Consider the following 12,619-nt stretch of genomic DNA (forward strand, 5'->3'; position numbering starts at 1 on the left):
GGGTGCGCCGGGTTTTTTTTTTGTTTCCTGTTGTTATTGTTCTTGTTAAAATTACGCGAGGCACACACGGTTTTGGGGAGGGATGCACCTTTATTCTGATTTTGTTGCAGCCGGGGACGGCTGCGAGCTGTACAGGGGGGGGTGATGTAGAGGTGTAATTGTGCATGGGCATGGATGGCTAACAAACACAAGGGGCGTGGTTAAAGCCGTACACAGAGGAGGTGCTCACACCGACGTCCGCACCTGCATCCCCCACGGGCCCCTCCTGGGGGGCCGAGTACTATAAAAGGTGGTGAGCCGGAGGGCTCGAGGTCGAGTATTAGCTTAAACCAGCGAAGACTGAAGACCAGCTAGGATAGGCCCCGGAACTCCCCTGGCTCGCTGTCCTTGTCAGGGCCGACCAGGGCAAGCCGGTGGCGTGGCCCCGAGAGCCCAGACTGACGTTCTTATAAGAGCCGGTCTGGAGACTCAGGGTGCCGGGATCCCAGCTTGACCAGGGCTGGGATAGGTAGCCTCCCCTAGCTCCATAGTGGAGGACTCGGGCGTAGGTTAGCGGGTTAGATGTTGTGTCTCCCTGGTAGACGAGTGAAGGGGACGATACCCCTTTAAGTACTGTGTGTACCCGTTACTGTGCACAAGTTGGTGAAATTAGCATGTTTATCAGTTATTCAGAGCCACCAGAGAACACACCGAAAAAATTGCCCTTCAAGTGCAGTGTGGCAAAGCATTTTCAGTTTCATCTTAGACGTGGTTTAGTTGTAATTTATTGAAGGTGGAGGAGTTACCAGCCCCTCACACCCATCCAGAGCCCCCATTTAGCTGATGTGGTAGCTACGAATGCCACGAGGGGAAAGGCTAATCGGAATTGGCCCTCCACCCACAGCACTGTCCACAGTTACAAGAACAACAACCGCCATTCGCCACTAAGTGGCGGTGACGTCACCATGGCGTTTGTGCCAGGCCATGTGCACGGGATAGACCCAGGTGCCATGGGTCGACTGACTCCGTTGACTGGCCAATGCACCACCTGTACCCCCGACTGTGCCAACCCACAGTGTACACGCACACACACAGTTTGTACACACACAGTTTGTACACACACAGTGTACACACAGTGTACACACAGTGTGTACACATACACATTGTATACACAGTGTACACACACACAGTGTACACACACACACAGTTTGTACACACAGTGTACACAAACACGTAGTTTGTACACACAGTGTACACACACAGTGTACACACACAATAATGTTCACGTTGTTGTTGAACTCACACACCCAAGGGGTCTCTGTTCAAGAGAGGTAACAATAGAAATGTAATCTAAATTAACTTAAACTCTAACCCTGATCTCGCTCTCTGACGTCACCACTCATTAACCTGTCGGCGTGAGACGCAAGGGAGAGCTGTACCCCGCTAGTGACGTCATGTCACCAAGGTATTCAACCCCCCAACCCCCCCTAGACCGCGCTTTTGAGCGTGACGTCACGTCTAGTTGGTCACTGTCGATTTCCGTTCCAGTAAAAATCCTTTTTTGGGAAAAACTACGCCCAGTCACTGGCGAGTTATTAACATAATTTATTCATGAAAACCGTCGCTCGTTCATTGCAACAGGTTTAGCAGCCAAGCCCAATCTCCCCACACGGACCCGACTTATTAACATAATTTATTCAATAACAGCTGCTCGTTGGGGGAGGGGATTGTGTCATGAACCCCGCTAGTGACGTCATGTCACCTCCTGCTGCCGCGTGACGTCACGACATATCCGGAAGCTGCTGCACCGCGCGCGCGCTCACTGAGATCCGAGGTGAGAAGTTGACATCGTGGTGGTTGTTGTTGTTGTGGTGGTGGTTGTTGTGGTGGTTGTTGTTGTTTACCCAGGTAGAGCCTCGCTCCGTCTCTCGTAGGGATATCAATTGAGTAGCAGCGAGTATGGAATCCATGTCCAGGTTGGAACATTACGACGCGGGGCCTAGCCATGCGGGGCCTTGCCTCCTGCCCTCGCCTGATTGCATTTGCTTTAATTCTCTGCTTAAGTTTAATTTGTCTTCATCTGGCTCACTACTTTGAAACTTTGTTTCTTTTAATTATTTCTACAGTTTATTTGTTTTATCCTACCAGGTCAAGCCCACTTCAGCTGCTATACCGCACTTGTTTTCAGAAGCGACCAGCTCACAAAAAGTGGCTTATCCAAGGTTTCACTGTAATTTATATTCTTAGGTTTTTTCGGTAAAGTCACGTAGGTAAAACATCAAAATTAATGAAAATAAAACAAAAATCACGACGTTTCGGAGGCAACACAAGTCTCCGTCATCAGGTGGGAATGTCACAGCCGAATTAGCTACATCAAGTGAGGCAATGATTCAAGATGTAATCTATATATATAAAATCGTTCATGTCTGTCTGTCTGTGTGTGTGTGGACTTTGGCCCATACGCACTTTCATTGGACGGCGGTTGCCCCTGGCAACGGCTAGCCACGCCTTCGCCGCTTTCATTGGACCTGGCAACGGCTAGCCACGCCTTCGCCAAGGGCTGCAGTGTCATTGGACGGCGGTTGCCCCTGCCAACGGCTAGCCACGCCTTCGCCACTTTCATAAGCTCTGTATTTAATTAAATAATACCCATTACACAGTATTGTTGGAGCGCTAGGGGGGGGGGAAGGAACGCCACCCGTACCCTGCCTCTTCCAAGCCGACAATTTTAGGCGAGGCCGCAGGCTTTGCACGCTACTAGGCCTCGACACCCACCACGCCACTCTGAGGTAAATTTATCAAAGTTTTTCCTACTCTTCACTACACCCCCACCACAATGTGTGCTATTAATATTACTTTTAAACCCAACGCGCCAACAATCGATTACTTTAATGTTCACTGTACAAATACTCATTAAGCTGGGTGAGCGTACTGCCAGTCTATCATGTACACTGTAGCCTGCTTATTAAGCTCGGTGAGCGTACTGCCACTCTATCATGTACACTCTAGCCTGCTTATGAAGCTGAGTGCGTGTACTGGCAGTCTATAATGTGGACTCTTGCCTGGTTATTATAATCGATTCTTTATATGTTCTTTGTACAAACAGTCATTAAGCTGCTTGAGCGACCCCAGTTCGATTCCAACTCACGCCCACCACCGCTGACGATTATTTGAAACGGACCTGGCCCTCCCCTAGGTCCACTCAGCCTCAAACGCGTAACTGCTGTCGTGTGTGAACATCGTCACTGGGGAGACAAAGGCGGCCGGGCATCGTGGATCCAAGTCCGGGTCATGTGCATGTGTGTTTGTGTTTATGTGTATGTCTGTGTGTCTCTATGTGTGTATGTATGTATGTGTTTGTGTGTATGTTTGTGTGTATGTATGTGGGTTTTTTTGTATGTCTTTATGTGTATGTCTGCGTGTCTCTATGTATGTGTGTATGTACGTGTGTGCATGTGTTTGTGTGTATGTATGTGTGTGTCTATGTATGTGTGTGTATGTGTTTCTATGTATGTGTGTGTATGTATGTGTGTTATGTGTCTGTCTGTGTGTCTGCATGTATGTGTGTGTGTATTGTGTATGTGTTTGTGTGCATGTATGTGTGTGTTTGTGTGTATGTGTATGTCTGTGTGTATGTATGTGTGTGTATGTGTGTGTATGTGTTTGTGTGTATGTGTGTGTATGTATGTGTGTGTGTGTTTACGCTCGCATTACACAAATGTGTTGCTGGCCTAAGGCGTTCCTCGCACAGCATTGCCGCTTTATTATTTCAGTCGCTTACTGCCTTACGCACCCTGAAAGTCGTGTGTGTCTGCAGCAAGCGCGTGTATGTGTACCTATGGACGCGCGCGCGTGTGTTGTGTAGGGGGAACGGTACTGTAGTGCTTAGCGTGCTGTCTGTGTCTGTGTGTGTGTCTGTGTGTGTGTCTGTGTGTGTGCGTGTGTGGTGTGTGGGGAGCGGTAGTGTAGTGCTTAGCGTGCTGTCTGTGTGTCTGTGTGTGTGTGTGTCTGTCTGTGTCTGTCTGTGTGTGTCTGCGTGTGTCTGTGTGTGTGTCTGTGCGTGTGTGGTGTGTGAGGAGCGGTGGGTGTAGTGCTTAACGCTACGCTGCGCTACCAACCCGGCGAACCGAGTTCGATTCCCGCTCACGCCCACCACCGGTGACGATTATTTGAACCTCCCCTAGGTCGACTCAGCCTCAAACGAGTAACTGGTGTGGCGTATAACATCGGCACTTGGGAGACAAAGGCGGCCGGGCGTGGTGGATCCAAGTCCCGGGCGAAGCCGGGTCATGTGTATGTGTTTATGTGTATGTCTGTGTGTCTGTATGCATGTGTGTATGTATGTGTGTGTATGTGTTTGTGTGTATGTCTGTGTGTGTATGTATGTGGGTTTTTTTGTATGTGTTTATGTCTGTGTGTCTGTATGTGTGTATGTACGTGTGTGTATGTGTTTGTGTGTATGTATGTGTGTTGGTATGTATGTGTGTGTATGTGTTTCTGTGTATGTATGTGTGTGTATGTATGTGTGTTATGTGTGTCTCTGTGTGTCTGCATGTATGTCTGTGTGTATTGTGTATGTGTTTGTGTGTATGTATGTGTGTGTTTGTGTGTATGTGTATGTCTGTGTGTATGTATGTGTGTGTATGTGTGTGTATGTGTTTGTGTGTATGTGTGTGTATGTATGTGTTTGTATGTGTTTGTGTGTTTACGCTCGCATTACACAAATGTGTTGCAGGTCTAAGGCGTTCCTCGCGCAGCATTGCCGCTTTATTATTGCAGTCGTTTACTGCCGTGCGCACCCTGAAAGTCGTGTGTGTCTGCAGCAAGCGCGTGTATGTGTTCCTATGGACGCGCGCGCGTGTGTTGTGTAGGGGGAACGGTAGTGTAGTGCTTAGCGTGCTGTCTGTGTGTGTGTGTCTGTGTGTGTGTCTGTGTGTGTGCGTGTGTGGTGTGTGGGGAGCGATAGTGTAGTGCTTAGCGTGCTGTCTGTGTGTCTGTGTGTGTGTCTGTCTGTGTCTGTCTGCGTGTGTCTGCGTGTGTCTGTGTGTGTGTCTGTGTGTGTGTCTGTGCGTGTGTGGTGTGTGAGGAGCGGTGGGTGTAGTGCTTAACGCTACGCTGCGCTACCAACCCGGCGAACCGAGTTCGATTCCCGCTCACGGCCACCACCGGTGACGATTATTTGAACCTCCCCTAGGTCGACTCAGCCTCAAACGAGTAACTGGTGTTGCGTATTAACATCGGCACTGGGGAGACAAAGGTGGCCGGGCGTGGTGGATGCAAGTCCCGGGCGAAGCCGGGTCATGGGTATGTGTGTATGTGTTTATGTGTATGTCTGTGTGTCTGTATGCATGTGTGTATGTATGTGTGTGCATGTGTTTGTGTGTATGTATGTGTGTGTGTATGTATGTGGGTTTTTTTGTATGTGTTTATGTGTATGTCTGCGTGCCTGTATGTATGTGTGTATGTACGTCTGTGGATGTGTTTGTGTGTATGTATGTGTGTGTCTATGTATGTGTGTATGTGTTTCTGTGTTTGTATGTGTGTGTATGTATGTGTGTTATGTGTCTGTCTGTGTGTCTGCATGTATGTGTGTGTGTATTGTGTATGTGTTTGTGTGTGTTTGTGTGTTTACGCTCGCATTACACAAATGTGTAATGCGGGTCTAAGGCGTTCCTTACACAGCATTGCCGCTTTATTATTTCAGTCGTTTACTGCCGTACGCACCTTGAAAGTCGTGTGTGTCTGCAGCAAGCGCGTGTATGTGTACCTATGGACGCGCGCGCGTGTGTTGTGTAGGGGGAACGGTAGTGTAGTGCTTAGCGTGCTGCCTGTGTCTGTGTGTGTGTGTCTGTGTGTGTGTGTCTGTGTGTGTGTCTGTGTGTGTGCGTGTGTGCTGTGTGGGGAGCGGTAGTGTAGTGGTTAGCGTGCTGTCTGTGTGTGTGTGTGTCTCTGTCTGTGTGTGTCTGCGTGTGTCTGTGTGTGTGTCTGTGTGTGTGTCTGTGCGTGTGTGGTGTGTGAGGAGCGGTGGGTGTAGTGCTTAACGCTACGCTGCGCTACCAACCCGGCGAACCCAGTTCGATTCCCGCTCACGGCCACCACCGGTGACGATTATTTGAACCTCCCCTAGGTCGACTCTGCCTCAAACGAGTAACTGCTGTAGCGTATTAACATCGCCACTGGGGAGACAAAGGCGGCCGGCCGTGGTAGATACAAGTCCCGGGCGAAGCCGGGTAGTACAGCTAGTACAAATATACAGACAGACATAATTTCAACCGTGATGATGGGTACAAACTTAGTAATCATTGGAAAGATGTTATCAACCACGCAAAAAAGACTTAATTACACCTTTTTGGACCATCTTATCTGACAGGCACTATTTTACTTTACTTTACCGAGTGTTAACATTCCCAGTTATTTTTTAACAGTACTCTCTTCATTGTTCAGCCAGCATTGGTATAAACATGGGCATTTTCGTTCTTTTGTCTATCATGTGTATCAGGCCTCCCCTCCCCCTCTCTGCCCAATGTGTTGAGCACTCCGTGCTGTCTTTGAGCCCCGCCCCCCTCCCTCTCGATACGTTTCCATTCATTGGCTACCACATTCTGATGAGCTCCCCCCCTCTCCCCCACCCCTTCAACTTGCTTATAAGGGATTACATCTTGAATCATTGCCTCACTTGATGCAGCTAATTCGGCTGTGACGGTCCCACCTGATGACGGAGACTTGTGTTACCTCCGAAACGTCGTGATTTTTGTTTTATTTTCATTAATTTTGATGTTTTACCTACGTGACTTTACCGAAAAAACCTAAGAATATGAATCCTTGCAGTCACGAAAGCTTCAAATCTAGAATTCTCTGTAATGTGTTTGTGTGTGATATATTGTACTAGGGTGGCAAGATGTCAACTACCTCACATGGTATGCAGAATGTCGTGGGTTCGATTCCAACCCTGACGCATTTATAATTGCAGTTTACATGTTTTATTTTTGCTCTCTCTCCCTGTTGTGGCATTGATTTTTCTCCACATTTTAGAAACATTCATTTTGAGAATTTTGCTGCAATACATTTCCATATTTTAACCCACTAAGTTGAGCTATCATTTGTGTCCAGGTCGATTCTGAAAAAGAGCTATGCAGCTCAGATGGCCTCACCTGGTAAAATAAAAATAGTGTACTGTGTTTGAGGGTTTTCCAATTTAATTTCTTACTTAGCAGTTAAAGATTATGTTTCAGGAGGGTCCTGCATTGGACTGTTTGACCACCACCAACTATATTTTGAGTTTAGGTTTGGGAGAAAAACGGAAAACCCAGTGGAACACCAATGCCGACAGTGACGGCTGACGCCAGGATAGCGGCCACGGGCTCGAAGCGAGGGCAACCCGGCTCTTGTCCCAAGAAAGGAATCCGCTCCCCGCTGCCCTCCACGGTGGCGCATCGCCGGCGGGGCTGCACGTTGAGCCCCAACTTTTCCAGGCGGTCGGTACCAGCAATACACTCGTGACATAACACGCTCGACACGTATAACTCCTGGTTACTCACCTGGTGTCCGAGGCGACCCTTAACGGTGACCCTCCCCAGCAGTCCCATCCCACTTCCACTTGCAGTGTGCAGCGCACGATCCGGGGCCTGTCGGCGGCCCACTTCAACCCCGACCACGCTGCAATGTGTTGCACTCACGAGTGACATTACCGCCCCACGCGTCCAGCAGAATCCGGGTTTGCCGCCTGTTCACCTGCCCTTCCACGAGCCACGTGGCCCCCATTATTCCTGCCACCAGCTCCCGCAGCCAGTCACCCGCAGTCGCCGCATTCTGGGGTGTTGTTGTCAATATCTGCGTGGGGGTCATTCGTTACCATTATCATGACAGTTTATTTGTGTTGGGACCACGTGGATTGCACCCCTCTGTGGTCCCCTCTTTAGGGAGGCCTTGGTGTTTAACCCTGGTGCTTCTCTCGCGCGGGCGATCTTGGGACTGTCTCTCACGAGATGCCCCCATTGGTCGCATAGATAGCACGTACGGGGAAGGGCGGTGGCTCCACTCCCCCTTACCCTCCCAGTGCGCATTTGTTCGAGTTCTGCCTCTTATTGAGATACTCGCCTGGTTAGCCCCCCGACCATGGAGCGTAGCCCTCCCACCTCGGACTGGACTATCTCCGCTGTAGACTGCAGCTTGGTAACATTCAGGTGTACTTGGGTCACCTCCCCACATACTTCGGTTACCTCCTCACGTACTTGGGTTACATGGCCTGTGATCTCCTATGCCGGTCTGTATCCCTGCCACCCATCCTGGGATTGTCTCACGGGGTCCTGGAGGCTCCCTCGTCCCCCCCCCCCTCACCGTTCTCGCGAGCTTCTCCTCTGGAAGAAGACTTGCAATGGTGTGCTCCTGTTCCAGCCGTCAGAATTGCGCACGCTCGCGAGCAAATCTCTCACACACGTGCGCGTGCTCGGCAAGGGTGTTACATGGGGGATATGGGCAGTTCGCATCTGGCTGCCACCAGGTTGTGCTTGTCAGATACTGCTGAACTTTCTCGGCGGCGAGGTCATCGATGATCTCGGCAGTGTATCCCAGGCGTACGCTCTGTGTTAGCAAGCGTGATTTATTTTAGTGTCCGCTCACTGAGATCTGAAGTGAGAAGTTCACATCGTGGTTATTGTTGTCGTGGTGGTAGTTGTTGTTTACCCAGGTAGAGCCTCGCTCCTTCTCTGTCTTGTAGGGAGGCCGCTTTGGATTGCACTACTCTTCGATTTCACATTAACATGCTAATTTATTACATTAACATCACTAGCCCCGGCCACTTCCTTATGATCCTTGGGCTACACCCATTTCAAACCTTTTACAACGGTCTGCCTCAGCAGCAGACCATGCATTTTCTAGCAGAGTGTTTTTGTTTGCTTTCTGACCACAAGTATTGTGGGTAATGCACACATGATTCCTTATTTGGAATACAGTACAGTACTTATTTCAATTGTGATGTTTATTTTAGTTGCCGTTTACCTAACCCCATTATTTAGGTAATGCTTAAGTATAATTATGTATTTTGAGAAGCTCACAATGGCCCTATACAAAATTGCATTTCATACAGTAACAATGATACGCTAATCGATGCCTGGTTATAGTCAAGGGATCGTCCCCTGCTGGTCAACCATGTTACGCATGTTGATGATCTGGTCATGGCTACTCAATGATATTGAGTTGGAGAATCGTGTTCTATACCTGGAGAATTCCATGACGAAATGGGGCCCTGCATATGTTCTACAAAAAGATCACCTCCCTGGGAAAATCTTGACTTAAAGTTTTCGTAACTGCAGGAATTCATATTCTTTGGGTCTCTCGGTTAAGTGACGTGACTTTACCGAAAGACCCAAAGAATACCTCCCTGGGAATTTAATGTCATACAACACTGCACCTGCTCAGCTCTCCATGAATAATCAGGTCGTTCTACACGTGGTGGAGGAGCTCCTATACCTGGTTAATGTGTTCATGACCTTATTTGGCATCCAAAGTGTCACTTCAAATTAGTCTAGCAGCATTTTTTCATTAGGCTCTGTAACACTATGTGGAAGCTGCCTGGACTTTTTTGCATACAAAGCTGTGAGTGTCCATCGCCAAGGTCTAGTCCATTGCAAAGGTCTTGTCAATAAAACAGGCAATAGTCTACATTATAGACTGCCAATACACTCACTGAGGTTAAGAACCAGGCTACATTTTCTACATTATAGACTGCCAGTATGCTCACCGAGGTTAAGAACCAGGCTACAGTCTACATTAGTCGTTTTTTTTCTTCTATTCACTTTATTTGTATTATTATTTTATATCTACGTGACTTTACCGAAATAACCAAAGAATATGAATTCCCGCTATCACAAAAGTTTTAAGTCAAGATTTTCCCAGGGAGGTGATCTTTTTGTAGAACATATGCAAGGCCCCATTTCGTCATGGAATTCAACAGGTACAGAACAAGATTTTATAAGAATGGAAACAGTCAGGAAATTAACAATGCACATATGCAGCTTAAGTTAGATCTGTTCATCCTCGCATTCAAGCTCATCTGAGCCTGGCTTCAGACCTTTAAGTTGCAAATGAACATTAATTTATACATTTCTGCATAATACAAATAGTATCAACAGCCTTTGCTATGTTAGCTAATTTTTCTTAAATAAATATTCCTGTCATAGCTAGACAACCGAAATTGTGTGCTTGGAGTTTTTGGTAAATATTCATTTTGAAGACACTTGGGTGTCGAGTCATATTTATGACCATTTGCCCTCTCATTGTGTGCCTTAGCAGCCCGTGTGATGAATTAGGGAATCTCTTTCACTATTTCATGAAAATATGAATATGTATAGATGTGTAAGTCATGTGTGACTGTATATATGCATTCCTCTGTGCCTCAATACTCACGGAGATGGTGTGGATATGTTTTTCTGTCTGCAGCTGATGCTCGCTCTGCAGAGTTGGTCTGATGGAGCAAAGGCACTCAGCGCAGCTCGGTACAAGAAGGAAACAATGCGACCAGAATGCAAACAGCACGGATCGTACTGGAAACTTGACACAGCACCAGAGAACACACACAGGAGAGAAACCCTTCAAGTGCACTGTGTGTGGGAAGGCGTTTGCACAGTCATCAACTCTTCAGACCCACCAGAGAACACACACAGGAGAGAAACCTTTTAAGTGCAGTGTGTGTAAAAAGGTGTTTGCACGGTCATCCATTCTTAAATCACACCAGAGAACACACACAAGAGAGAAATCTTTTAAGTGCACTCTGTGTGGGAAGGCGTTTGCATTGTCATCAAATCTTAAGATCCACCAGAGAACACACACAGGAGAGAAACCTTTTAAGTGCACTGTGTGTGAGAAGGCGTTTGCACAGTCATCAAATCTTAAGACCCACCAGAGAACACACACAGGAGATAAGCCCTTCAAGTGCAGTGTGTGTGGGAAGGCATTTTTTTATTCATCTACTCTTAAACAACACCAGAGATCACACACAGGAAAGAAACCTTTCAAGTGCACTGTGTGTGAGAAGGCATTTTCAAGGTCGTCATATCTTCAGACCCACCAGAGAACACACACAGGAGATAACCCCTTCAAGTGCAGTGTGTGTGGGAAGGCATTTTTTTATTCATCTACTCTTAAACAACACCAGAGAACACACACAGGAGAGAAACCTTTTAAGTGCACTTTGTGTGGGAAGGTGTTTGCAATGTCATCAAATCTTAAGACCCACCAGAAAACACACACAGGAGAGAAACCTTTTAAGTGCACTCTGTGTGGGAAGGCATTTGCACAGTCATCAACTCTTCAGACCCACCAGAGAATACACACAGGAGATAAACCCTTCAAGTGCAGTGTGTGTGGGAAGACATTTTTAGATTCATCTACTCTTAAACAACACCAGAGAACACACACAGAAGAGAAACTCTTCAAGTGCAGTGTTTGTGGGAAAGCGTTTGCACATTCATCAAATCTTAAAAAACACCAGAGAACACACAAGCATCAGAAAATCCACAAGAAGTGTAATCTGAAATCAGCTTGTGAAAGTCAAAGTGCTGCAATGACCCCATTGTGCATGAAACAAGAACCAGAAGACAATCCCAGCCTGGACACTTTGAAAGGTATCAAGGTGAAATATGAAGAGGCGAAAGTGAAATGTGAAGAAGTAACAGTGAAGAGCGTAGAAGTGAAGGTTAAATTTGAAGATTATTCAACTCCAAAATCGGACCTTCACATAGATGGAGGCAGTGTGAAACAGGAACTAAATTCTGACTGTGAGGCAGAGCGAGGCAACTCCCATGAGTTTGTGGATGTGGAGGTGTGGGTGGACTTCTTAGACAATACAAAGTCAAATGGAGACCAGGTAGATGTGCAAGCTTCAGACAATTAAGCTCCAATGGATGCACCTTTGTCACAGGCCTTTCTAATGAATATAATGTGAAGTTGAACACTCAATTTCTAGGTTCAAACTGCAGTGTAAGCGTGGCCAGTATTTGTGAACCTGTGGGTTGGGGCAATCTCTAACCAGGAGTGACTCAAGTGTTTTGTATCATATCTCATCTTAGACACTCGATGGGTGCCCATTATGGGCATCTGCCCCTGTGTGCCACGTGGATATGAGTTTGTAAGTCGGGGGAGATGATAATATGCCAGTCGGATTTGAACCTTGAACCTCTGCAATAAATAGAGAATGTACTACTACTTGGCTTCCCTCTGAGAGTGCTGCACATATAGGCCTCATCTCGGCAGAGATCAACTTGTAAATACGTTGCAACGTGACGCAGTACATTTCAGTATAGTAATAAAATGTTGCCAATGTGCCCTTTGATTATTTTGAATCATAATTGAAAGAATACCTGTCTGATTTTGTACGTACATACAACATTTTGTGTATTAATGTCAAACATGGAATATGTGCTGTCAGGACAAAGTATCTGTTTTGGTGGTAACCTGTACAAAAACTCACGTGAGAGCTGTTATTTTTGTGATACGAGTCAAAGGGTATTTTTGTGAATCAGGACGCATCTGACTGGGGCAACTCATTGTCTTTGAAATCGGGAGCATAGTCGGATCATTCATCAGTTAAGGTGTAATAAAAGGACTCAAGACGCTTCTCGCTGACTCCGTGTCCTTTATTTGG

General features: G+C 47.1%; 1 protein-coding gene across 3 annotated transcripts; it reads left to right on the plus strand.

The window, feature by feature from the left end:
* Positions 1–1,780: 1,780 nt before the first annotated feature.
* Positions 1,781–12,591, plus strand: LOC133361533 (zinc finger protein 391-like). Of its 3 annotated transcripts, XM_061580458.1 has the most exons (3): positions 1,827–5,283; positions 7,264–7,454; positions 10,417–12,591. In XM_061580458.1, the coding sequence occupies exon 3, from the start codon at positions 10,445–10,447 to the stop codon at positions 11,867–11,869; it is 1,425 nt and encodes a 474-aa protein (XP_061436442.1). In that variant the 5' UTR covers positions 1,827–5,283; positions 7,264–7,454; positions 10,417–10,444; the 3' UTR covers positions 11,870–12,591. The 3 variants fall into 3 exon arrangements, with proteins under 3 accessions (XP_061436444.1, XP_061436442.1, XP_061436443.1); XM_061580460.1 differs by lacking the exons at positions 1,827–5,283; positions 7,264–7,454 and adding an exon at positions 1,781–1,813; XM_061580459.1 differs by lacking the exon at positions 7,264–7,454.
* Positions 12,592–12,619: the final 28 nt, after the last annotated feature.

Source organism: Lethenteron reissneri, unplaced genomic scaffold (genome assembly GCF_015708825.2).
Source record: "Lethenteron reissneri isolate LAM-NWPU_2019-01 unplaced genomic scaffold, ASM1570882v1 scaffold_113, whole genome shotgun sequence".
Taxonomy (NCBI): domain Eukaryota; kingdom Metazoa; phylum Chordata; class Hyperoartia; order Petromyzontiformes; family Petromyzontidae; genus Lethenteron; species Lethenteron reissneri.